The 24695-nt window shown below is 45.9% G+C and overlaps 3 protein-coding genes across 6 annotated transcripts in view; 1 reads left to right on the top strand and 2 right to left on the bottom strand.

Moving 5' to 3' along the window:
• nexn (nexilin (F actin binding protein)) overlaps positions 1 to 3300 on the bottom strand; it is an 11365-nt gene extending 8065 nt beyond the window's left edge. For 2 of the 3 annotated variants that reach the window (XM_085152164.1, XM_085152165.1), the window contains exons 1-3: positions 3166 to 3299; positions 609 to 978; positions 326 to 523 (exon numbers count right to left, since the gene is read on the bottom strand). In XM_085152164.1, the coding sequence (XP_085008290.1) occupies positions 326 to 523; positions 609 to 926 (516 nt within the window). In that variant the 5' untranslated portion in view covers positions 927 to 978; positions 3166 to 3299. Of the gene's footprint in view, positions 1 to 325; positions 524 to 608; positions 979 to 3165 lie in introns of all 3 variants that reach the window. The other variant, XM_085152163.1, reaches the window with a different exon arrangement.
• A 4835-nt stretch (positions 3301 to 8135) lies between these two features.
• tab3 (TGF-beta activated kinase 1 (MAP3K7) binding protein 3) lies at positions 8136 to 16859 on the top strand. 2 transcript variants are annotated; one of them, XM_085151517.1, is made up of 7 exons: positions 8136 to 8438; positions 9108 to 9279; positions 9439 to 10708; positions 11197 to 11357; positions 11851 to 11944; positions 14070 to 14153; positions 16041 to 16859. In XM_085151517.1, the coding sequence occupies exons 2-7, from the start codon at positions 9178 to 9180 to the stop codon at positions 16175 to 16177; spliced, it is 1848 nt and encodes a 615-aa protein (XP_085007643.1). In that variant the 5' UTR covers positions 8136 to 8438; positions 9108 to 9177; the 3' UTR covers positions 16178 to 16859. The 2 variants fall into 2 exon arrangements, with proteins under 2 accessions (XP_085007643.1, XP_085007642.1); XM_085151516.1 differs by having other exon boundaries at positions 8138 to 8438; positions 16038 to 16859.
• A 65-nt stretch (positions 16860 to 16924) lies between these two features.
• Positions 16925 to 23050, bottom strand: tmem47 (transmembrane protein 47). The gene is made up of 3 exons (XM_085151520.1): positions 22599 to 23050; positions 18719 to 18859; positions 16925 to 18641 (listed from the first exon to the last, which is right to left on the bottom strand). The coding sequence occupies exons 1-3, from the start codon at positions 22822 to 22824 to the stop codon at positions 18463 to 18465; spliced, it is 546 nt and encodes a 181-aa protein (XP_085007646.1). The 5' UTR covers positions 22825 to 23050; the 3' UTR covers positions 16925 to 18462.
• Between the last annotated feature and the right edge of the window lie 1645 nt (positions 23051 to 24695).

Raw genomic sequence — 24695 nt, 5'->3', positions numbered from 1 at the left:
GGCATCGTTCATGCTGTTTCACTGTCACATGGATATTTGATATATGGTGAATTCTGAATTTAAAGTAGTGGTGACAAAGTTGTTCAATGCATATTAATATGGTTAAAGGTGGCTTTTTATAAAAGGTCACTTTAACAACAAGCACAGAAAATGAGCTCATATCTACAACGTTTAGCAGGTGAATACATGAGATGTGACAGATGTGACAGATGTGTGGGTGTAAACAAACGAGTTCTCTCACAAACCGCAGTCTCTGTCACGGCGCCATGCCTCATCATGCCATGCAGATCACAGTGGGAGGTTAGTGGGGTTATCAGTCTTTGACCTGCTGCTTCCTGCGATGCCACTCTCTCTCCTTGATGTATTGCTCCTTCCTCTTCTGCTGCTCGTCCCTGTTCCTCTGCCTGCTGCGCTCCTCCCTGGCCTTCTGCATGGCCTCAAACTTGCTCGTCACGTTCTCCTTGTCTTTGTTGAGCTTCGGCACGTAGCTTCTTGCCACCAGCTTTCTGGATCTGAGGAGTTTCTGTGGTTTAACAGTCGAAAAAACGATGAGTTCGTTGATGTGGGAAAAAAATGGTACCAGAAATGTAAAGTGTGTTTCATCTCACCTCTTTTTTGAACGCCACATCAGAAATGTTCTGGTCTTCATTTGTTTCAGGCTCTTCCTCCTCCTCGTCCTCCTCCTTCTGTGAAACACCATTAACGTCTCCCGAGCTCTCATGTTGCTCTTTCTTTTCTTCGTGCTCCAAGCCGTTCACGTGTGTCTTGTCGGTGTCATCGCTCGCCGTTTCATTCCTGCCACGAGGTTCCTGATCTTCTGTGGATGCTCTCTCGCCTCTGCCCTCGACGTCATTGGCTGTCACATCGCTCTCTTTATCCTCCACGTCGTGGGCATCTACAGCTGCCACCTGCACCACCTCAGTCATGTTTGTACCACAGTGACAGGCCGACAAACACACTCTGTTTAAAGTTCTTCACCTGCAAAGCACACGAGTCACGGTTCAAACACTGACGACCAGCCGACCGTGTTTTTAAGACTCTGCTGTTAAACACACAAAGACACGACTCACTCATCACAGCAGAATAAAGCTTAAAGCTAAACTGACAGATACATGCTAGGATGAGTTTGTTAAGCTTTGCCATGTAGTGCCGCACATAAGTGCTCCCTTCAGCCAACAACATGGCAGACTACATTCATTTTACATGATTAATATTAGGGATGCAACGATACTAATTTTTTCAAACCGATACAATATCGATACTTGGATCTGAGTACTTGCCGATACAGAGTACAAAAACCGATACTTCTACCACGCACACACACACAAATGCAATGAATTGGAAGACAGGTTTTATCATATTCTCTGCCGATAAAAAATAAAATATTAATAAAAATGACCACAAAAAACTTTCAAGTGAAAAATAAGCACTTCTGTTAAATTATTGCAGAGTCTCCACATTGTAATTTAACAAAATATCACTGAACTATTGGCACTGTCTCGAGCTTTCAGAATAATAAATAAACACTTCTGTTCATTTATTATATTTCATATCGCAGCTCGAGTATGCTGAGAAGACGGTTAAATCCTATGTTTTCCACGGCCGGCATTGGCTGGTCATCCAGAGCGATAAAATGAGTCAGAGCCTCTGTTATTTTAACTGCCCGTGGATTTTCTCTTGACATTTTTCATCGCTTTTCCAAAACCTGAGTTAAAGTTGGCTGTTCCACACTGCTGACATTTTGTTTAGCCTAGCTACAGCAGCCTCCAGTTTCTCTTTTTTATCTGGAGCCGCCAGTCTCACTCGCCTAACCCTGTGCCTGTTTAGCGCCGGATGTCCCCCTAGTGGCCAATCTAAAAAACTACAACAGAAATGACAAGCCACCCTCTGATTAATGAAATAAGTTGGTATCGGTTCATGGTATCGGTTAACTTTTACGAGTATGAGTACACACACATTTTACAGTATCGGCCCCGATACCAGTATCTGTATCGGTGCATCCCTAATTAAAATCCTAATTTTAAAGTTTTTTTTATTAATCTGTGTTTTGAATCAATCATTTTAATGCCATTTCTATCTTTGTCTAATTTTATTTTCCATCCTTTAGCTGAATATCAACGCAGCACTTTACTGTCGTTTTGCTACATTTCGCAGTTACTGTCTGTCTGCATTGTCACATTGTTACCACTGCAGAGCCGTTACTCAGTATCTGGAGAAAGAGTGCAATGGAAGCTTGCCGGTCCTATTTATAGCCCACTTGTGGCTCTCGGGCATGTGATCGTGACTATTTCTGATGACTGATAGGCAGTTGGACATAGCTCAAGCTGGCACCCACATGTCGCCCCACAGACCCTCGACAAAATGGCCAAACTGAGAGCAGGACAACTGGATGAATGAGAGCTGTTTGGACTGTTAGTCACCCCACACTAAAACTGTTGCTGTGTATCAGCGTCCCCAAATACCTTCAGACAGATATGAAGATCTCACTGTGACCCGGCACAGCCAATCAGAAGCTGTGCCACTGAACCAACAGTCAACACACTGAGGCGGATCACTGTAGGCCTCACAGGTGGGCTCAGCCCCACTTCAGAAGTATCGAAGCACTTTTACATTATAGCAGAGAGTGGCTCATTGAAGCAATTACAGTTATCAATTTAGTCCAGGCATGATTTTAGGCCTACAACACACTGCTGGAGCCAGGGCGTCTGGTAGGGTGTAGCTTGATTTAGGGACGGCTGATTGGATTTTCCACCCTCATTTTAAGAGGTGAAAGTCAGACAGTGACAGTGTTTGTTGCCCTTTGTGGATCTTCACGCCATATTCTGACTGTTTCAATTCCAATTTAGAGGTTGTTTTTTTTAAAAGAAATCCATTATAAATCTATTTCTGCTGATAAATAAAAAGAACCTGCTTTGTAATAAATACTCTCAATATTTAAACAAAAGTGATTTCTGTGCACAGCTGGCAAAATCCTGACATAAAGCCTGATTCTAACCTCAGTCACGTTTAAAACTATTATTAAGCAGTGAAGCTAGAGCCACACAATGAGCATGGCCGCAGTGACCAAAGGGTTGGTTAATTCAGGGTGTAGGTAAATAATCTAAAAACACACTTTGGTCTTTTCAAACCCCCCTCGTGCTACAGAATTATGAAAGCAGACGTTACCTCTTCAGTGCTTTCGTCCTCCTGCTTTGATTGATTTTATTTCTTATTCCTCTGGGAAGCCACAAAACTTAGAGTGCGGAACAATCCGAGCGACCGCTTCCACCCACTCCACTGGCTTCTGGTTGCTGGTTGCCTGTTGGTGAGCAGTTTCCTTAAAAGTACCGTTACTTTCTACCGGATACTGCATTCCGCGCGCGCCTGCTGCAGGTTCAGCTGTTCAGCCCCGCACGCGCTCCCGCACACATGCGCGCGCACCGGCGCACGGCCCTATCGCGGTCATTTACTCACAGCTGCACAAATAATCTCGAAGCCTTTCTTTTTAATTTTGTTTAAGATGAACAGAAATAAATACAGTAACTGTTCTGGAGGATTTCTGGCTACAGACAGCGTTACTTTTGTCAGATTATTATTTATGTATTTATGAAAAGATCGTTACAAAAGTGTAATTAACGAGCTAATTATTGCTGTTTATACCAATGACAACAGATGGATAGGTTATCACTTTTGTGCAGTTTTTCGGTTTTTATTAATTTGTTTGTTTTGTTTTGTTTTTAGAATGAACAAAAGGAGTACCTTGCATCATCATCATCATCATCATCATCATTATTGTTGTTGTTGTTAACCAAGGACGCACTGCTGAGATAAGAGCAGCTCGTTTGGACTGTTGGTAGAACTGGAGTCTAAATGCAGATTATAATTATCTGCTCGTTGTCCAGTTCAGCGCAGATTCAGGACTTATCAGTTCAGAGGGACAGCAGCTCGCCCTTTCTTCTAAAATGACCTCGATGTCGCTGTCAGTGTGCTATGCAGTGACAGTTGGTGCTGACATTGTTGTGCCAACACAAATCCAGTTGTTCAGTGTGTCACGTGCGCTCAGAAACCAGGCATCTGTTTAACTTATCTTAAGTCAAATAACTGAATAACAGCTCCGTGCTGATAAGCCTTCTTCTTTAAACTGAGGCGACAAAGTGTTTCTCTCACTGTAGGTGGATGTAAATAGAAACCTGGCTGCAGACAGCCCGCTCTAATGCCCCCATGCACAGCTGCTGACTCACTGACCACGCAGGCATCCGGCAGAAAGTGCACAAAGTTAAGTCCCCATTCAAGCACTCCAGGAATGCTGCAGACAGTCTTTGAGAGGCTGCACACAAAAGGCTCTGCTGATCATGCTGCTCAACTGTCAAAACTTTGGTCATATCCACTTGTTGGACACGCCAAAAATGTAGGAAAGCTTCATGATTCTAGCAATTACACTGTGACTATGTGAGAGGTGTTGATATTTTGGACCCCCCCCCAAACTGAAGAGCTAAAACTCGGGCTAGTGTTGCACTTCTAAGTGAAACATGAGAGTCACGGTGCCTCTGCAAAAGAAAGAACTGGAAAAAAGCTCGAGGAGTCCTTTGAGGAAACAACATTAAGACTGTTTGAGAGTTGTTGTGTTAACTCGTTCGGTGCACACAATTCAACAACAGTGCACAGTGTAGATAATAAACACAGAGAGTTTGCCAAGGTCACCACACGTCTTCAAGCAGGCATCGAACTTTGGATTGTTGTATCTGCGTCTCGACTTTGACTGATGTTTGCATTTGAATGATCACATGAACTTCACATGTCCGTTGCACTTCCTGCCCAGATTAAAGCATTAGCTGGTCAGGGTGCTGTTCAGTGAGCTCTCGGGGCACTGGGGTCGTGCTCCTCCTCTGTTTCCGAGTCCGGTGGGGTATTAGGGACAACAAGGGGACTGCTTTAAATAGCACCACAGCTGTGGAAACTAATCAGCACTGCAAGGACAGCTAACCTGAGTCAGACTGGGCCTTAGCATCAGCTGCTGCAGCACAACAACTCAGACTCCCCTATGGATATTTCATGGTGGTACAGCCCGCGCCCCCGCGCTGAAACCCCTGTAAAGTGGCTCACCGGGTCAAAACTGTGCCATGTGCTGCTGCATGGACACACCTGTCCACAGCTCCAGCAAAGGTACACATAAGGGGGACAAAAGGACAGCGTGACCTGCTCATGAGCTCAGCAAAAGGAAAAAAACATCAAATCTTTTATGTCTCTTTTCATTGAAGTCACTTATAAACAGGCTGATTCACACAAGCAGGAACAGCTAAAACACATGTCAGCGACCCTCTGATTCTTCCCATCACACCTCATATAAAATATATTCCTCTGACACTCGGTCATGATGAAGCTCAGCCGTGTCGGAGCTGTCTGCGTATTCTCACTCTAGTGTTTTGAAGGACTTTATTTGGTGTTTGTGCCAAAAGAGTCATAATTGTGTGTCTATTAAAGTGATGCAATCCTTCTCCCTGAGCAGACAGGCCAGTCCAGTGGCATGCAATCATGACACAAAGTTGTGCTTTGGAAACAGTCAAAAGGCAAACAGAAAGTAACAAAGTGTGATGAGCAACAGCCCGCTCGGGCCCAGAGCAGCACTCATCTGCAGGTTGAGCTGGATGATTGCATTTTTAGAAGAAATTGCTGTGTTCTGGCCAGACTTGGCAATGCACTGTAGGACATGAACTCTGTGATGCCTCTGCCTTTTCTCCAGCCTACATAGTTAAATGAGATCAAATTAGGTGGTCTGGAAAGAACAGAACGACCCTTTATCAGCTGAGACATGAACAGATGTTTGTGCTGTTTTCAGAAGAACAAGCAGACTGTTGTTCGGCTCGTGCCCCCTTAACATGAGATCAATGTGGTTTTATTTGGCTCTTCTATGTTAAAGTAGGGACTTGGAACATTTTCATAATAATGATTCAAAACAGCCCAAAGTTAAAATATTCCAGTCATCTGATAACAGGCACTGGTTTCCACTCTGCACCACTGGCTTGGTGACAACCCTCCGAGGGACGGTTATTATGGTACTGCCCATGACTGGACACAATATCTTAACAAGGACAGATCTATATGTAATCGTGCATCAGTCAGCAGCTGGTCTGAAAGCTGGTTTATCCTCCTGTGCTGTTAAACAAATTAAACCTTGTGTACATTTTTCTTTGCCAGACCTTCATCGAGGCGCCTTCCTGTCAGCGTGGATGCAGAATATGAGCGTCTCTCACTGCCCCCTAGTGGAAACAAGGGGAAAATACCTGTGACGGTCCTGACCGTAAAATGAAAGGCAAGAAATATATCATGTGAGCTGGTGACTAATTATAAATATTCATTATTCTGCAGTTTAACCTCTTAAGCCCCAAGCCTACCTGATCTCCTGCTTTTTGCCCCCGTATCAGGGGGCGTTGGGGCTTAAGAGGTTAAAGGTTGTTCAACGACCTGAGCAAACTAAGAAACTCATTATGATGTGTTGACCTGAAGCGCCTTCATTAAAAGCCTGTGTGTATGTATTTGCATTGATGTCATCAGTTTGTGTCACTGTGGCTGAACCAGTTATTAAGTAACAAAAAGCGTTACTTCACTTTAGAGCCTTTCAATCTCACTGAAATGTGAAATTAAGTGATTTTATGGAGAGAAGATTTTCTTTGACTGTTTTTTTGTTACTTTATTTGAGCTTTGAATACTAACACCCTTGTTTCTTTTATTTCCATAATGTTGTGAAACATGTGTCTACAGGTGTGTTTATGCTTTATTGGTAGAGCTGTAAGAAAGTCAAACATTAATCATAAACAGTGGATTTCAGACTATGGGCTGGGCGCTGCTGGGCACAGAGCCAGTGGACGTGTGGGTGTGGACTAGTGGAAATATCGATTGAAATTAAGTTAAATGAACCTGATGTTTGTTGTCATAAAATGATGACAAATATATACACACACACACACACATATATATATATATGTGTGTGTGTGTTTGTGTGTGTGTGTGTGATTTTTGTAGAAAAAAGTACAATTTTCTTATATCCCACCTACCTTTATTTCACTAAAATGTGACATTTGACATGTTTTCAGCTTCCAGAGTTAAAGTATCTTCTTCTTTTGGGTTCCAACACACCAACCCTCTGCCTGCTCTGCTTCAGTACATTCATGAATCTTCTCTGTGGTCTTTCTCTTTTCCTGCTGCCTGGCAGCTCCATATTTAAGATCCTTCCTCCAACATATCCATTGTCCCTCCTCTGCACATGTCCAGACCATCTCAGCTTTTCCTTTCTCATTTTGTCTCCAAGCTGGTCATCCTGAGCTTCCACTCTGATGTACTCATTTCTAATCTTGTCCGTTCTGGTCCCTCAGGCCAAAAATCTTTAACTCTGCCACTTCCAGTGCTACCTCCAGCTCCTTCTGTCTTGTTGTCAGTGCTGCCATCTCTGAACTATACATCATAGAAGGTCTCACTAAACCTTCCGGGCATGAGCTGATGTCTGGATATTCTAATAGAGAGCAGAAGTCACGATTCCATCAATTACAGTGTGCAGTCGTCCAGGTCCTGAAGCAGCAAAGCAGCTCAGACCATCATACTAACAGCCTAGCTATGATGGTCTGTTTATGAAAAACCTTCCAAAAAGCTCTGTTTTTGTCTCGTCAGTCAGCAGATTATTTTTCCAAGAGTCTTGGGGATCATCAAGATGTTTTTTTTGAAAATGTGAGACGAGCCTTTGTGTTCTTTTTGGTTAATAATTTATTTAAATAATTTTGGTTAATAGTGGCTCTTTCCGTTTTTGCCCACTCTGTCTTCCTTATTGTTGAATCATCAACACTAACAATGACTTAACAGGTGACGCCTGCAGTTCTCAGACATTGTTTTAGCCCTGTGTGGAAAGCTTTTTGACACAGGGCCAGGTAGGTTTGGATGGCTTTTTTCCCCGTAATAATTTAAACCATTTGTCTATTATTATTTGCCTGATTGTGACAAATGTGCAAAAAAAATAAAAAGATAGAAATCTATTTATATATCTGTATGAAAATGTGTGTGTGTGTGTGTGTGTGTGTGTGTGTGTGTGTGTGTGTGTGTGTCGGGGGGGACTGGCTCAGTATTTACAGGAAATACATTGTTATTCACAAGCATTTGCGCCCCTGTGCCAAGACAAAATACCGAAAGCAGTTTAGCGCGCACGCTCCACACATGCGCACTATTGACAGCGCCCATCACGTCGAATAAACAACTTCCTGGTCCGGGAAAATCTGACATTATCGCGATAGACGGGCTGATCTGTTAGTACTTCTGCACTTCAGCGGCACGGGCCTGACGCTGGAATGCAAAAGCATAAGTTATTTAGCCCAAACAAAGAACCGGGAAACGTCGGCGCACCTTTTCAGAAGTATCACAGCTATCCCTCGGGACTCCGCTACAGCCCGAGACATGAGGGGGACTCTTAACGTGTGGTAAGAGCCATGGAGCCGTTTTAGTGGCTAACGTTGGCTGGCTTTAGCATAGTTAGCTAGCTAATCCATCAACACCCGGGCTTGTGACAGCTGACCAGCCAGCCGGACTGAGCTAGGGTTAGCATTAGCATATTTAGCTGACAGGCTGTTGAATTAAGTTAGCCTGGTTTAAACGCGTTGCTGGTTTAGGGGTTTATGACGCTACGTTAGTGACAGGTGACATCGGAGCGTCTTCCAGGAGTGGCAGGACTGTCTTTTAGGGTGCACAGGTGCGGTTGTTTATGTGAGTGATGTACGGAGGCTAATTGATGCTGATAACTAGCCTGCTAGCTAGCATTGGTATGTCGTCGTTGCTTGGTGCAACAGTATGGCAAACAAACAACAGACTGACAGCCACCTCCTTACTTAGCACGCGTGTGCTAATGGGAATAAACGGCACAATAATCCATGTTTGCGTTTCGTCTGTGTCTTCCATTCACGGATTAACTGTGTTCGGTTAAATAAGCAACATGACATGCCGCACAGTGACTGTTTAATTGATACGTGCGTTAAGATTACTGCTGACACATAGGGTGTGTGACTGTCATTTGGCAGGCCGACAGTCCTGCTGGGATTATTGCAGGAATTTCCATGTTCGTTTATTTGTTTGTTTGCTTTGTTTGTCATCAGGGGATGAGACGAGATCGGTTGTTTCGACATTTGCAGCTCTGGGCTCGTTGACTCTCTGTTTCGGCTCAGGATGGCGCAGGGAGGCTCTCAGCTCGACTACCACATCCTGCAGGACCTCAAGCAGCGTTTCCCAGAGATCCCAGAGGGGGTAGTGTCACAGTGCCTTCTGCAGGTACATGTTGAAAGCTGCTATTTGGATTGAGACTTGTTATGATATATGTATTAGTGCATCATGCTGTGTTTGCACTAATTCTTGCATCGTAAAAACATTGCAGAAGATATTTATGATCAGAACATCGATACCTATTAATCACTCTCCTTTCTGCCTCAGAACAACAATAACCTGGATCTCTGCTGCCATCTGCTGGCTCAGGAGAGTAACAGATACCTGTATGGTGATTTCCATCCCAGTCCAGAGGAGGGGCGGCTGAACCGAAATCACATGCTACACATTAGCTTGGGCTACCCAGGTTCAGATGCAAGCAAATCAAATGGAGGAGCAGGAGGAGTAGGGCGCTCCCTAGTGCACAGCACCAGTGACAGTCACATCGATCCGCAGCGACCCAACTACCCCGAACCGCTGTCAGCCCCTGCCACCATGGCTCCTTCCCCTGGATACAATCCTTTTTTCATGAATGATCAGAGCCGCTCGGCCAGTACTCCCACCCCTCCACCCACAATGCCAGGCATGTCTCCCACATACTCTTCTGTTTCACATTACACCATGAACCCTATAACAGTCACTCTTTCGCAAAGCATACCCAACGTCCCACAAGCTCTGCAGATCCCTCCTGGACACTACGCGAACAACACCAACGCAACCCTGTACATTCGACCCTCACCATCTCAAAGCCCGCAGCCAGCACCCTGGTCCTCCTCAGGTGCACCTGTCTATCAACATCAGCAGTCCCCTTACAGCACTCCCACATACGGCTCACCTTACAGCTCCCCACAGCATCAGGTCCAGGCGCAGCCCCAACCGCAACCCCAGCTACAACCCCAGCTGCAGCCTCAGCACCAGCCCCAGCACCAGCAGTATGTCTTCCTCCCTATTAGCTCCCCAACTCTTCCCAGCATGCCCTACCATCACCAGCAGCCGCCCCAGCAACAGCCTCCTGTTTACAGGCCGTACCAAACAAAGAACCTCCTTAAGAACCAGATAGAGATCACTCTGGAGGGTCCGCGGCCTCGCAGCAATTCACCTGTGCACACTCCTCACCCCCCGGGACCACTTTACATGTCAACCAGTTCTTCGCCCAGCTCCCCTTCGAGGGGCATCGCAATGAGTGCAGGTCCGCAGTCGTACCACCCTGGGGTGTACATGCCGGGAAGACCTCGGCCCGCCTCGTCCCCTCAACCGGGGCAGTCAGCCTACACGTTCAAAATCAAAGTGTCCCCAGGAGGCCAGGCTCAGAGGCCCCCGAGCTCGCCACCCGTCACCGAAGCCGAGCCTATTCTCAACATAGTAGACCAAGGGGCGCACAACGCCGCCCCCGCACCCATCCTGCCCATCTCCGCTCTCCCGGGGACTATCACCAGTCAGTTTCAGCCAATGCCCAGACGTTCCAGCTCGGGCTCTGACGACTATGCCTACACGCAAGGTAAGAACTTCTTATTTTGGTTTGTCCATCAAAGTCTTATATTTCAATATTCATATCATTTTATATCTGTTATAATATATAACAATGTTATAATACTTAAGATCTCACCTGTCATGGGTTTATATAAGCAGCATAACTTCTGCTGCTCATATTGTTTGGACAGTGTAGTCGCAGCTGCACCTTCAGCCTTATAAATGATATTTTTTACTGCTTTGTGCTTGTTCGTCATCTTTAAATATGTTTGGTTGTCTGTGTGTTGTGATGAGAAAAGGTGATTGTCAGCCTTTTTCTTTTTTTAATTTAAGGCTGCATGTTGGTCTGTTGCATGTGTTAAGTACACATGACACGGCTTTCACGTGATTGTAGTCTTCCCCACGCCCTCCACCTGCACCATCACTTTCAGGCTTATATAGCGGAGTCGCAGCAGAGCGTTGCAGCTTTTTTCTTTTTAAAAACCTCATTTTTGTGTTTGGTGCGTTTCCCTGCAGCTCTCCTGCTCCACCAGCGGGCGAGGATGGAGCGTCTGATGAAGGAGCTGCGGCTGGAGCAGCAGAAACTCGAGCAGCTGAAGGGTGACGTCAACAACATGGAATACGATGCCCTTCAAAGACGCTTTCGACGAGTCAACTCCACCAGTCTTATCCCCCGAGTAAGGCCTGAACGCATTTACATGTCAGTCTTTGTGTGCTGCTTCACTGACCAAAGCTGTAAAGGCAAGCTGTGAAGTGATCACTGATTTTATTATTATTTTATTCACTGGGAACTACTTGATTATTCTCCCAAGATGTTCGTAGCTGCTGCTGCTTACCCTGCAGAGTTTTCACTTGATTTCATTTTCGTTGATGAGCTGAAGGACTTATCTGTGCATGTTTGTCCTGTTTGTGCAGTTTTATCTAATCTCACCTGCTGCACACGCCTCACCCGTCCAACACCTGCCAGTGAACGGCTTCAGTTTTTATTGCCACCACTTTGTGGTGATATGTTGCCTGTAAAAACACCATATTTAAGGAGTGTTAGAAAATAATCACTGAGACGGTCAACCTGGTTAAGACTGGTTTGATTTCACTGCTAATGAATATGAAAGTGGAGTGGGAGTGTGGGAGTGGGCTAATCAGAGCGGCTCGTGTGCTTACTGTCTGCAGCCTGAGGAGATGACCCGACTACGCAGTCAGAACAGACAGCTTCAAATTGATATTGACTGTACACTGAAGGAAACAGATCTACTGCAGTCTAGAGGTATGCACACATCACTCGCACACAAATGCATTCCCACACAAAGCTTTGAAGTGTGTCTGTGATTTATTTGAAAGCATTGATCTTGAAAGAGCCGAGGCCTGAAGCAGACGGTGTCGGCTCCAGAATGATGGACGAGCAGGCTTGTGAAATGACGGGCCGGTGCGTTGCAGGCCTCGGGCTGATCTGTGCTCGACCCCCGCTCTGGGCCCTGCGTAGTATTTCACTGCCACATGATTCTTGTTGATTCTGCAGTTGAGACACTTGGCCTACAACACAGCGTGTGGATATTAGCTCCAATCCTTTATCTGTTTAGCAGGAGTGATGATGATGATGGAAGCTGAAACAGTGTTTCTGGCTCACACTCACAAGTGTGACCAATTTTCTTGCGGTCAGCTCGGTGCCACCGAACATTTAAGAGCGGCTCTTGTGCAGTAATCCTTCAGTTATCTCAGGGAGCGTTTGGCTGTGTTTGTCTGACCCTCTGCTTTGCAAGACGTGCTGCAGAGAGCAGCCCCCACAGCTCGATGCTGCCACCACACTCCGTGGCGCATTGTGTGTCTGTGGATGTGACATAAATGTTGGCCTTGTGAGATCAGACGTTTCGTTCAACAGGATGCAGCAAATCACAGCGATCGTGTTCACCTGTGCAGCACCGTTAGAGTCTGATACCTAATTTTCTAACAAAGACGAGATTATCAGTGCTGTTAATTCAAGATAAGCTCGTGTGCCTGTGAGATGTGGCCTCGTGTTATTCATGTCACATCGTGAGATTCTTGTTGTCCTGAAATGGTAGCTGTTAAAGGTTAAATTAAGTTGACAACACGCAAACACAAATGTGTTTACAACTTAAACTCTAAATATAATTCGGCTTTGGGTTTTTATCCTCAGTGTTGCTGTAGTTCAGTTTGTACAAATCTGTAAATGTTTCTACAGCAGAAAATCATCAGGAGCAAAGTTGTAAATAAACATTTGTTTTTAACGACTGTTGATATTTGGGGCTGTTTTGTTGGGATTAGATGGGCTCAGAAACAGAACTGCAGCCCTCTGAAAATCCTTGTGATGAACGCTGTGTACAGGCATAAATTGCTTGAATGGTTTTTCTGTAATCCTGGAGTTTCAAACTCGAGGACTTTGCTTACAGAGAAAATCCAGCAGTTATTTAAGTAAACGTGTCACCAGCCTCAGCTGCTGGCTGTCCTTCTGTTTGGTGATGAAACTGTTTTGTCCTCTAAGCCGGCAATAAAATCCCATGTTGTCTTCTTTCATTTTGTTCTTAAAATGTTTTTCTAACCACTGGGAGGCTGATGCACGGTGGACCTCATCGCAGCGTTGCACGCTCTCCTTCGCCTCCCTTGTAGCTAGACGTGCCATCCTACTAAGATGGAGGTGCCCCCGTGCCCCCCCAGGCTCAATGGCTGAGACCTTATGTACAATCTGAGCCGTGAAAAGATCCGTTGCACAATTAGCAATAACAGTGGCAAGTTTTACAAGGTGTGGGGGCAATTCCTGAAATATTTTTCCAGCCTTCAGGTTGTGAACCCGACTTCCAGCATTACTCAGTAAATCTCCCCCCCCCCCCCCCTTTTTTTGTCTTCTTTTTTTTTTTTGTTAAAGTCATTTGTGGGGTTTATTTTGTTATTTTATCCTGTTTTATTTGCGATGGTGTTTTTGTGTTTCTTTGTTTTTACCTGAGGGATAGCCTACTGTGTGTGTGTGTGTGGGGGGGGGGGGGCATTGTGAAGCCTACTTGTTTGTTGTTTAACAAACAAGTAGGCACACAGAATACAATTCTGTGTGTGTCTGCTTTTCTTTGTTGCTTCAATTTAATATAAAAATCTTTGAGAAAAAATATTTTCCTATAGCTGGTAAAACACTTGCAGGAATTCCCAATTATTTGTCAACAAACAGCAACAATTACTTGATGCTCCCAAAGCAGGATAAGACATTTCAAGTAGGCCTGCATGATGCACGTCTTCTTCCAGGTGTTTGATTGGCCGACGAGTTGTTGAGTGAACTGAGTCATTGTGTCAGCTGACTCTGTCGTTGCCTGTTGGTTCTGACTTCACATCTGTCTCAAACAGGCTCTCTTTAAAACAAACTAAAGCTTTCTGTCTGATCTCTGCAGGGAAGTTTGACCCCAAAGCAATGAACAACTTTTATGACAATATTCAGCCTGGTCCTGTAGCGCCGCCCACATCTGGAAAGAAAGGTAAGCCCTTCTGCAGAAGTCAGAGACATTTTATTATTTTCCCGAGATGCAGATTTGAGGCTTCAGTCAGATCTTTGTCTCACATCGGTCTTAATTCTCACTGTTTGGTCTGTTCATGCTGATAGCTGTGAAATCAAAATGACACAGCTTTTTATAAAATGTGTCTGTTTAAACGTGTGGTTGCTCGGCAGCATCGTGATGCGATAGATGTGTAATTCAACTATAAACGTTTTTACTGCCTTAAGATTAAAACAAAAGTCTTTTATAAAAAAGGATTTTAGGAACATAAACGTTAAAATCAGGTCAGTTTAGGTTAGTTAGTTGCTAGGCAACGTGTCGACATTATAACAGACTCAACTAGGGCTGCCACAAACGATTATTTTGATAGTCGACTAGTCACTGATTATCTTTGCGATTAGTCGACTAATCAGATCATCATCCATTGGAAGTAAAACGTACAGCTTATTGCACCAGCAGCATCTGCTCTTATATAACTATCATTAGCTTACAGCTTTAAGTGTTTCAGGTATGTGCTAACTAACAATAAAGACAAGATGATAGTTTATTGAATTTTAATGAAATTTGTAGATTGTTTCGGTGAAGTTTAATCTGCTTGACGTTTATTCAGCTGTGTAAAAACTATAACTTTAATCTCAGCCAAATCGATTTACTCAGGAACAAATAAAATACTAAAAAAAAAAAACAATAACATTGTTAAGTTATCTAAGTGACTTATATATATTTAACCTGAGTAGTGAAAGATGGCGGTGGGTTTGGAAACGATTAGCCGGAGTCCGTGTTCTCACGGCTCTAGTTAGCCTAGCCCCCGGCTAGCTATCGAGCTAGTGGCTAACAGACGTCTCCGAAAACGTCGGAGCGCTTTTGAAAATATGTGGTGTCTTGATAAACTGAGCAGATATTTGAGGTTTACACAGCTACATTCTCGCCTGAAAATATGTTAAACGTTTATTTTCTGACCCAGAAAGAATAATAAGAGTAATATTAAAACTAACTAGCTGCCGCCATTGTTGGAAACTGAGCTGGGCTGCGCTATGAATTCTGGGAAACAGCTTCTTCTTCTTCTTCTTCGGGGTTTAACGGCAGCTGACATCCTTGTACATGCAGTGCTGCCATCTTCTGTTTCAGTCCGTTATTACACTCTTAAATCCTACTACTTATTCCTGCGTCTTTTGGGATCTTACAAAGCTTCAAACGACGCTTCGACTATTAAATCAGTCGTCGACGTAATCGTGACTAGTCGAGTAATCGTGGCAGCCCTAGACTCAACTGAACTTTCGTGGATAAAAATCTGATTTCACTGTTGTGAAATTAAAATGCTCTGTAGCTTTTCTAAGGTGCTGTGGTGGCCCCGCAGCTTACACGATCACCTCACTGAAACCCTTTCGAGCATGGAGTGAAAGTTGGCCAAAATAAACATGCGGCACTTCCCACACGACCCACCCAAAAGTAGAACTGGCTGTGGTGCAGGACATCCACTAATTTAAAGTTGCTGGTTTCTTAGCTTCTCCAGTTTGATAGCACTGAACCCAGAGCTGCTTCACTCACACTCGATGAAATGATAGTTTAGCGTAGACAAGAGGAATGAGTCGATTAGGAAGGAGCTGTATGAGAAGCAGTTCATTTAGCATCATAATATCTGATAGAGAGAAACCTTCAGGGCCATCGATGCACCTGCTGCTCAGCTGCTGGTTGTGTAGCAGGACCTTGGACAGAGACGTAAGGTTCGCTCTGCTGTTTAGTAAATGCAGGTTTCTGTCAGGTTTCACCCTTGAATGATTAACTGCATTCGTTTTAATGCAGCTCTGAGTTGCAGACTCATGTTGCGCATGTTCCACCACGTGAATGAACTTCTCTTTGTGTCAGAAGGGACACAGGCCTCGAAGCGGGTGCCCCAGACGGACGAGGACTTCGAAGGCGCCCAGTGGAACTGTGAAAGCTGCACCTTCCTCAACCACCCTGCACTAAACCGCTGTGAACAGTGCGAGATGCCACGCTACACCTGAGCTCACGCACTGTGCTGTATCTCCACTCCTGCCTCATCCCCCGCAAATCCCTGGATACTATAAGCCCCGCCCCTCTACAGTCTGCAGAATCTGTGTAGAGGTCTCATCAATCAGTATACGTCCCCTCCTACCTGCTGAGGAAGAGCCACTTATCCCTCTCGTCCTGCTCTGGTCCCCTACTCCTGTGCACTTTGACCTTTGTTTTCTTTGATGGATAATGACCACGGAGGGCTGGAGCTTCCGGCGGCAGACTGCGCTCAGACGGCGAGTGCAGCAGGCTTCAGAAATGTCAGAGCGCTTTAAGGATCGAGGAGGAGGAGCTGTGGTTTACCTGCGACCATTCCATGCAGAACTAATGACTGCCTGTTTACACTGTGCCCATTCCCGAAGGACAAATGGAGACACTTGTTTTATCCAGGACCTCCAGCTCGTTCTGACAGTGGAGCAATGAAAGCAATGAGTATATAAGTTGTGACTAATGCGAAATGTAGACTTTACACTGTATCCGGCTCCGTGTGAGAGCTCACTGAAAGAACACTAAAGACACTTGCATACGAGTATGTTCCTGGTACTTTATGCATATTATTACCACCCTGTATTATGTGTTCAACAGATGTTGATTTCCTGTGCAAATGCCTCAACTTGCTGTACTTAATAAAAGAGCTGATTCTATGTGACTTGATCCTGCGCAGCAGTTTCTCATTGGTCGCAGCTGTGATCCCTCCTTCCCCAATTAAACAAGCACAGTTTATTTTCTACTACATGTTTATTGTTTATCAGACCAGTGGGAGTTGTAAATGCATGCACACATTCATGTACTGTGATGTTGCAGGAGGGAGTTCATGAACGCTATAAAGAAGCTTTAAGAAGACGGCCGTTACCGCAGCACGCCGGCGTAGGTCCTCGTTTCACTCGTACACAGCACGTCTCACTCTGGCGTGGACCTTCGCTCAGACGCTAAAACCAAGTCTGTTGCCTTTTTTAGCTACAGCCTGTCTATAGGGAAGCAGATGTATTTTTAATGGTGCCTGTTGAGAGCGTTCTGATTTCCTACTGAGAGGGAAGATAAGGAGGCATCACACGGTAGGTCTGTGAGCACGTGCTGGGTGGTATGATCATGCACGCTCGCTCAGCAGACGTGGTCATTTGCCCTCTACCTTCCTACTGCTGTGCTTATAACTAATAAGCTTTATTATGTAAGCTGCATAGCGTGGATATGATACAGTTTCCTGAAAAAGCAGGTGTGACTGAGGTTCTCACAGCAGGTGTGCTAAAGCCAAGACTTCAGGTGATCTCACGGTCAGCCTCCAGCTCGACTCCTGCAGCTGGACATCCTAAACCAGCGACTCCTCCCTACGGAGGGCTCAGGTTCAAACAGAAGCTAATGTTTGTCTGTGGTTGTGGGATAACTGGAATCCAGGGAGCGATCTAAAAATAGCAGCTGTGCTGGAAGCTACGTGGGCGTGTCGCGGGGAAAAGGTAACTTTGAACGTTAGATGACCAAATTAAATGCTTTGCATTTTTTTTTATAGTTTTGTTCTCAGAACTTCTTGATGGCATCTTGTAAATCAGGTTTTGTGTAGAAGACACTCGTGAGTGAGTCATTAACCAGGATTGTGTTACTTCCACCCATTTGGAAGATGCTAGCTTTAGCTTCTGTTTGTTTATTGACCCAGTGATAATGGACACAAGCAGGACAGATGCAGGGACGTGCTTTCTCCGATATATTAAAGTCTGCTGGCAGAGAAGAAAGCTTGGCCAGCCTCCAGTTGTTGTTGCGTCTCTGGGGAAATGTGGCATGTTGCATTCTTTAGGTGTGCCTCCTCACTTTGTCCTCCTCAGGATATCACTTCAAAAGAATGTCTTCCTCTCTACATTTCCTTCTCTTCTCTGATTGGCTAATTAGTCCATCAATTCCTCGGGGTAGGGGGCCGGCGAATCCATCTGTTCACAACAGACCTTGTGTCCAGAACTGAGACCTACTGGAGTTACAGTTAAAGGGGACGCAGAATTATCTGACCGGTGCATTCGCTCCCAAATGAAAGTGCCTGGTTTCTTTTACATGACTGGATTCGCTGCCAACTTCCTAAGAGACCTCAGGGCTTCAGTCCAATGAGCAAGGACAGCATTTCAGACAAGTTCACAGTATCAAATACAAGAGCTCCTCTTCAGTCCTGAAAATTTTAATGAGCATTTTTTTCCTATTTCTGTTTGTGCGATGTGTAACAGAGGTGCTATTACTAATGTGGACACTAGCTGGGTGAGCTCCCAGGTTTCTCCTCTTTTCAGTAGTAGTCTTCGTAGTTTTTGGGGTTGAGGCAGTAGAGGAGGGCGCCTCCGAAAGAGAAGATGGTGGATCCCCATGCCAGGCCGTAGCCCCAGTTAAATTCATGGTAGATCCTCAGACTGACCGTCTCGATGAACTTGATGGGGAAGAGAACCAAGCTGCACACTTGGAGCACAACTGCAAGAAAAACAGACAGTTCAGACGCGAGATGCACCGTTAAAGTCGGGGTCTTCCTGTGCATTCTCTTTACATACCTGCAGAGAAAAGCATGACGGCCACAGGCTTGTAGCAGCGACTCCTGGAGCCAAAGCACAGGGAGAACAGCGCCACGAGGAAGGCGAGCAGCGTGAGGGCTGCTCCCCCCAACAGCAGAGCCAGGGTGGCGATCTGCCAGTCTGAGACGAGACAAACACAGGGGCAGAGAGGAGGGAGGAAAGCCGTGAAATCACACTGAAACACAGAGTGACACAGGTAGCTAAAAAAAGGTTACTCTGGAGAGCCGTGTCGGCGCTGCTGACAGGAGGGAGGAGAGCGGAGACAAGATGAGGACGGATAAAGGGAAGAAGAGAGGCAGCAGAATAGGTCACAGGCTGCAGCGGGTAGCCACAGTAATATTGCAATACTCAGTCCCTAACAGTGAATAACACTGGTGGTAAATTGCTACAGTGTAAACAAACTATTTGTGGTTCGGAGGCTGAGCGATGGCGGCGATGGCTCGGGACGTTTCTGAGCCACCGGGGACCCGTTGGCGGGTTGCAGATGAGGAAACCCTCAAACTGAGCACAGCCCTAACCCTAACCCTTCTGACACGAACACGCGCCTGGTTACACGTGCACATTTCCAACAGTGCAGTTATGGATCCCGATGGAGCAGAAAGGTGACAATGAGTATATCTGTCGGCTGACGACTGCTCAGCAGCATCCTCAGCATCTCCACACTTGAGTGTAAATAGCTGTCTGCCCCAAACAGAAGCAGCTGTGAAAGGCAGAAAAATGTGATCGTAGGCTTCTTCTTCTTCTTTTAGATGCCTCGCCTTTTTCTTGAGAAAACAGTTTTTCTTAGTCTTAGTTAGCCACGGGACACCAACTGAGGACCTTTGAGAGACAATATATGTTATTGTTTAGAGATTAGGGGTCTTTTTCATTGCTTTACTGTTTACTTGCGGAAACAGGAGGTCTGCGTGTAAACAGGAGGAGGATATTATGATGAAGCATTTGATTACACAGGAGGAGATCATTTAACGTACGGTGGGTGGAAAAAGGTAAACATCACAGCATAAAGGGGATTGGGCTCTGTATACACAGCTCAGTATTACAGAGTGTGGAGAAGTTTACAGTGTAAACTAAAGTTTATTTAGTCTGTTTTTAGTACATGTACGAGGTATTGTTTATGACGGAGTCTGGGAATAAAGAAAGATTAAGCGTGGCTGAGAATACTTCCTCTCTGCTGAGGCAGAAAATCATTAAAACAGAAGAAAGTGACGGAGCATAAGCTGCTTAAAATACAGTTCCCACTCTTGTTGGAGGGGCCGAGCAGCTCAAATATAAACAAACATCAACCACTTCTGACCAAATAAGGCTCAGGATTTAAAAAATGGGTCCTGTCACCACAGGATGTTGGAGCGAGCCCACAGAAAGCAGAGCACCACTTTCCCTTCAGCCCCCCTGCTTTCACAACCAGAGCGCCCCCCTCGCTGCCTCTCAGCAAAAAGGGAGGGTCACACTGACTCGACCCGCAGCTGTCACAGACCCGTCGCTGTTGAGATACTGTATCTTTCCTGGGTCGTTTCGGTGCCCGCAGCCCAACTTTATCATGAAAACAGCAGGATGCAGAAAGAAACTCATCTCAGAATTGGAGCGGATCCTGTTCGCTGTGCGAGACACAGCCAGAGTTAGGGTGCTTAAAGGCTTTGACGAGCAGGAAGTGCCAAACTATTAATCTGAGCCCCGCACGATAACAGATGGAAAAGGAGATACAGTACACGAGATCCAATCTGAGCATTAATTATGGTCCTCTGTGCGGATGTCAGGAACTGCTGAAGTGTTAAGCAAATAAATCCTTCAAGGCCCCCGATTCACTTGCTTTGTCTCAGACAACTGTGGGAGATCTGTGTCACAGAAGTGCCTCGAGTGTCTCTCTCTCTCGCACTGTCACACAATCTCAGCCTCACTCTCTCAAGGCAGCAGGATGAAGGACTGTTTGAAGAAGCACCATCTTCAGTCGGAGGCTCCAGGTTCGTGTCCTGTGTCTGAGCTGAGGCTCTGTCCCGCAGAGATGCACAGCTCTGTGACCTCCCGTAAAGAGAAAGCAGGATGGGATAGCTAACATATTACATTATTAATACGCGTTGCCATCACTGCATCTCACTGAGCTGGACGTGCTCACACTCCGGCTCCACATTGATATCCTGATCTCGCACCAGCCTGGCATCAACACACTGCTGCTGCTGCTGCATTCCTGCCTCTATGTTGAGTCTGTAGCGTTTATACTTGACCAGCTCCTGACTAAATGTGCGTGTCTGAGAGAAACACAGACAGGATAACCTATATGCATCTGCACAAACACTGGAGCATGTAATGAGGCCATGCTTGATGTCCACCTTACAGCACTTTATTACGGTTTAAAGAGAACTTTGTGCAGAACAAGTTCAAAACATCTGAGCGGCCCAACTGCTGTTTCAGACTAACAGGATCTATTTAATGACACCGAGGAGATATCGGGGTTGATGAGGAGTGGGGGGTGGTTAGAAACTGATTACTGGGATTCAGATCAATAAGCCCTAGCCAAGCACAAGCCTGAGGAAATGGGAAGTTCACTGTGTGCATTTACTGTGGTATGCTGCTGAGAGCTGACACGGAGACTGCGTGTCTTTATATGGCACCAAAGTGCACTTTGTCTGCGCTGACAGAGGAGGAATGGGGCCAGAGCAGCCCGCAGTTACTCATCTCAGACAGAAAGAAAACATTTTGTCAGACTAACAAAAATGTAATTCGCCAGTCAGCACGCAGGAGCCGCTGAGAGACAGCAGAGAAACCAAACAGAGGAGTAAACACAGACAGGAAATGTTAGACTACTCAGGGATACAGCAGGATAAACCAGTGTCAGCTTCAGGCACATTTACAAGAAAATTAAAATGAAAACCTTCTCTGTGCATCTGTTTTGACTTTTTTTTTTGCTTTTATTGTGTTGCAAGATGGATCATTACCAACAAACTGCGGCTTGAAAGCCTGCCAGTGCGTGTCATACAATGTCATACAGGGCTGTTGCACTGCTTTACATATGCATTAGATGTTTTGTACAGCGCTACAAACACTCAATAGGAGAGTTCAGCTTCTCTCTGTCTCTCGGTGGATTAGCTGTGATGGAAATATGAAATGCTTCTAGAAAAAAGCTAAGTGAGGGGACTCCATAAATAAAAAAGTTTCCCTAATAGAGAAAATTTCTGGAGTGTTTCGACTTGTTTCCCTGGTTACTAATCTGCAGGCATCTGGATCTCGGGGGAGTTCTCTGCTCCGAGCTGCCCCTGCTCCTTGGCCGGTGTAGAAACCCACACAAAGGCTCATTTTGATCGCAACAAAAGGCCAAATGAAACCCCAGCTGGACCGCTCCTGGCGAGGCAACATTCCCACATCATTCTGTGGCGCACTGAGCAAACGCTTTAAGGAAAAGAGTCAAACGGCCTAGAAAGAAACCAGCGCGTCTTTTTAATCAGACTTTTTCCTGCACTCGATTATTTCCCAATTGGACAGCAGTGCGCAACACACCGCTCTAGATCCTATTTCATGCAGAAAATGTGGGCACTTTAAATTAAACAGGCAATAGCTAATTATAAAGTAATTAACATCGAGGACTCTCTGGGGTGATGCGTTATAATTCTCACCCACAGAACAGATTGGTTGAGCAGCGCACTCTCCGCGGGGACCCTTTGTTATCCCTGAGAGCTGCGCGTCGCACTTCCATTTGAATATGAATGTAGGTGTCTGTCTGCGCCCACTATCCTGCCATTTCGAGGGTGAAGCATCCCTTAAAACTACAACACCCAACTGGTTTAAAACTTTCGGCCAACATGGTGGCACGTCACGCCAGCAGCCTGTGTTAAGCGTGTCTGTGCGGGCACATGAGCGTCTTTCTCACCCGTGGCCAGCGTGCTGTTGCAGGACCAATCCTCGGAGCTGACGGGCTTCCAGCAAGACGCCCACAGGGACAGGAAGTACTGGTCATCCGCGGTGACCCACGCCGGGCTCAACATGGCACCGACATCCAGGCAGAGAGCGAGAAAGACGCACACAAGTCCCACCAACTTCAGGGGCGTCAACGCCGTCACCCGCACCTCCTCTGTGCCGCTCACGGATGAAGCCATGTCTAAAGTATCTTACTCATTAAATAACAAATAGTAGCAAAAACAATGAAACAAATGCGGGAAATCGCCAACCTTGACCAGTAAAAACTTGCGGTTGTTCCTCTTGAACGCGCACAGTGTGGTGGCGAGCCTGCGCTCACTCTGCGTCCCGAGCCCAGAGGACGCTGCCGCGGTGTGCGCTGTGGATCCGGCGCTCTGCCGACGGGACCGTGCGGAGCTCCAAATGACGGGGCTGCACCTGCTGGGTCCTAGTGCCAGAACACACACACAGAGAGAACGTGTGTGTGTGTGTGTGTGTGTGTGTGTGTGTGTTCTAACGCTCTCACTGATAACAGACAGATTTATGTTTCCATATTCAGATATTTGGGGCTCTCAGCTGTTGTCCTGCTCTTTGCAACAAGCTGCTTGTTGATTTGAGATCAGTTAAATCTGTGTGTACTTATCTCACAGACCTTAATGTGTTTGAGTGTTTATGTATCTTTTGTTCTAGTTGAGCTCATCTAGTTAATTTCTAGGTTGCAGTTTAGTCCTTTGTTTCTTGTTTCTGTCATCTCCCCCTGTACGTCTACCTGTCATGTTTCGTGTCTGTGTGGTCCTTGTTGTCAAGTTCGTGTCATGTCTGTCTCCATATTTCCTGTTTTATTTTGAAAGGGTCCGGTGTTCTTTGTTCGTTGTATTTAGTGTCCCTGTCCTGTCATTAGGTTCATGTGTGGCAGCTGTTCTTCCTCATGTGTCCCCCTGATCATCCCTGTGGGTATTTAGTCTGTTAGTCTTCCCTCTGGTCAAGTTGAGTGTTTTTCAGGATCCTGTGCAGTTGTGTTTGCCGCACGATGAGGCTCCGTGCAGGTCATGTTCATGTCTGTTTCAGCACGCATGTGGTTCACAGTTTCCATGCATCTGCACAGCATTCTGTTCACAGTGATCATAGTTTTCCCTTTCAGTCATGTTAGTGTTTTTCCAGTTCAGGTTTCTGGTTTCAGGCAGCACGGTGGCACGGTGGTTAGCACTGTTGCTGCACAGCAAGAAGGTCCTGAGTTCAAGTCCACCATCAAGTCTTTCTGTGTGGAGTTTGCATGTTCTCCCCGTGTTTGCGTGGGTTCCCTCCGGGTACTCCGGCTTCCCCCACCGTCCAAAGACATGCAGCTTGTGGGGATTGGTTAATTGGATAATCCAAATTGTCACTAGGTGTGAATGTGCGAGTGAGTGCGAATGGTTGTCTGTCCCTGTGTGTTGGCCCTGCGACAGACTGGATGGATGGTTTCTGGTTAGTTGCTCTCTGTCCCTGTTATGTTTTGTCTACTCCCCTCTATATCAGCCACAATAAAGGCTCGCTTTCAGTTTAAGTTCACTCCCGTCTCCTCACCTGTGTTCGCACCTGGGTCCACACACACACCTCCTTATAGCGCTGTATCACCCCAGTAGAGCGCTTTGTTTCAGACTGTTGGCTTACTTGTGGTTCCAGGATATTTAATGGGAGAGTTAAGCTTTAGCCCAGTATGGATTTGGGCACCAGACACCCTCTTAGGCTTAAAAACTGTATTTTTCATGAAGCATATATTTAGGGCTGCATCAGGTGACCCTGAATTCTCCCTCAGTTATTCTGCAGAAGGCCGAGGCTGCTGGAGGCTTCCCCTGATGCTATGAGTGTTTTTTCTTCCCTCCCTGTGTGTTTGTACACCCCTCTGTATTTTGTTATTAATCCCTGGCTTTGTTCTACACCTTGTCGTTGTCCTGTCTCCCTCCCCTCACCACGGACCCGTCACAGCCCTGAGCCTGGTTGTGCTGGACGTTTCTTCCGGTTAAACGGGAGTTTTTCCTTCGCACTGTCACAAAAGCGCGTGTTCATCTGATTGGGTGCAGTTTTCTCTCTT

The sequence above is a fragment of the Neolamprologus multifasciatus genome, chromosome 23 (assembly GCF_963576455.1).
Source record: "Neolamprologus multifasciatus chromosome 23, fNeoMul1.2, whole genome shotgun sequence".
Taxonomy (NCBI): domain Eukaryota; kingdom Metazoa; phylum Chordata; class Actinopteri; order Cichliformes; family Cichlidae; genus Neolamprologus; species Neolamprologus multifasciatus.
The sequence above is the reverse complement of the archived record's forward strand: the minus strand, read 5'-3'. Positions and strand labels throughout refer to the sequence as shown.

Excerpts from the sequence above, each read along its gene's own strand:
- tab3 (XM_085151516.1), top strand. The coding sequence starts at position 9,178 with ATGGCGCAGGGAGGCTCTCAGCTCGACTACCACATCCTGCAGGACCTC. Across the intron at positions 11,358-11,850 it reads CCACCAGTCTTATCCCCCGA|CCTGAGGAGATGACCCGACT; the intron begins GTAAGGCCTGAA and ends TACTGTCTGCAG. Across the intron at positions 11,945-14,069 it reads AGATCTACTGCAGTCTAGAG|GGAAGTTTGACCCCAAAGCA; the intron begins GTATGCACACAT and ends TGATCTCTGCAG.
- tmem47 (XM_085151520.1), bottom strand. The coding sequence starts at position 22,824 with ATGGCTTCATCCGTGAGCGGCACAGAGGAGGTGCGGGTGACGGCGTTG. Across the intron at positions 18,860-22,598 it reads CAACAGCACGCTGGCCACGG|ACTGGCAGATCGCCACCCTG; the intron begins GTGAGAAAGACG and ends GTCTCGTCTCAG. Across the intron at positions 18,642-18,718 it reads CGTCATGCTTTTCTCTGCAG|TTGTGCTCCAAGTGTGCAGC; the intron begins GTATGTAAAGAG and ends TTTTTCTTGCAG.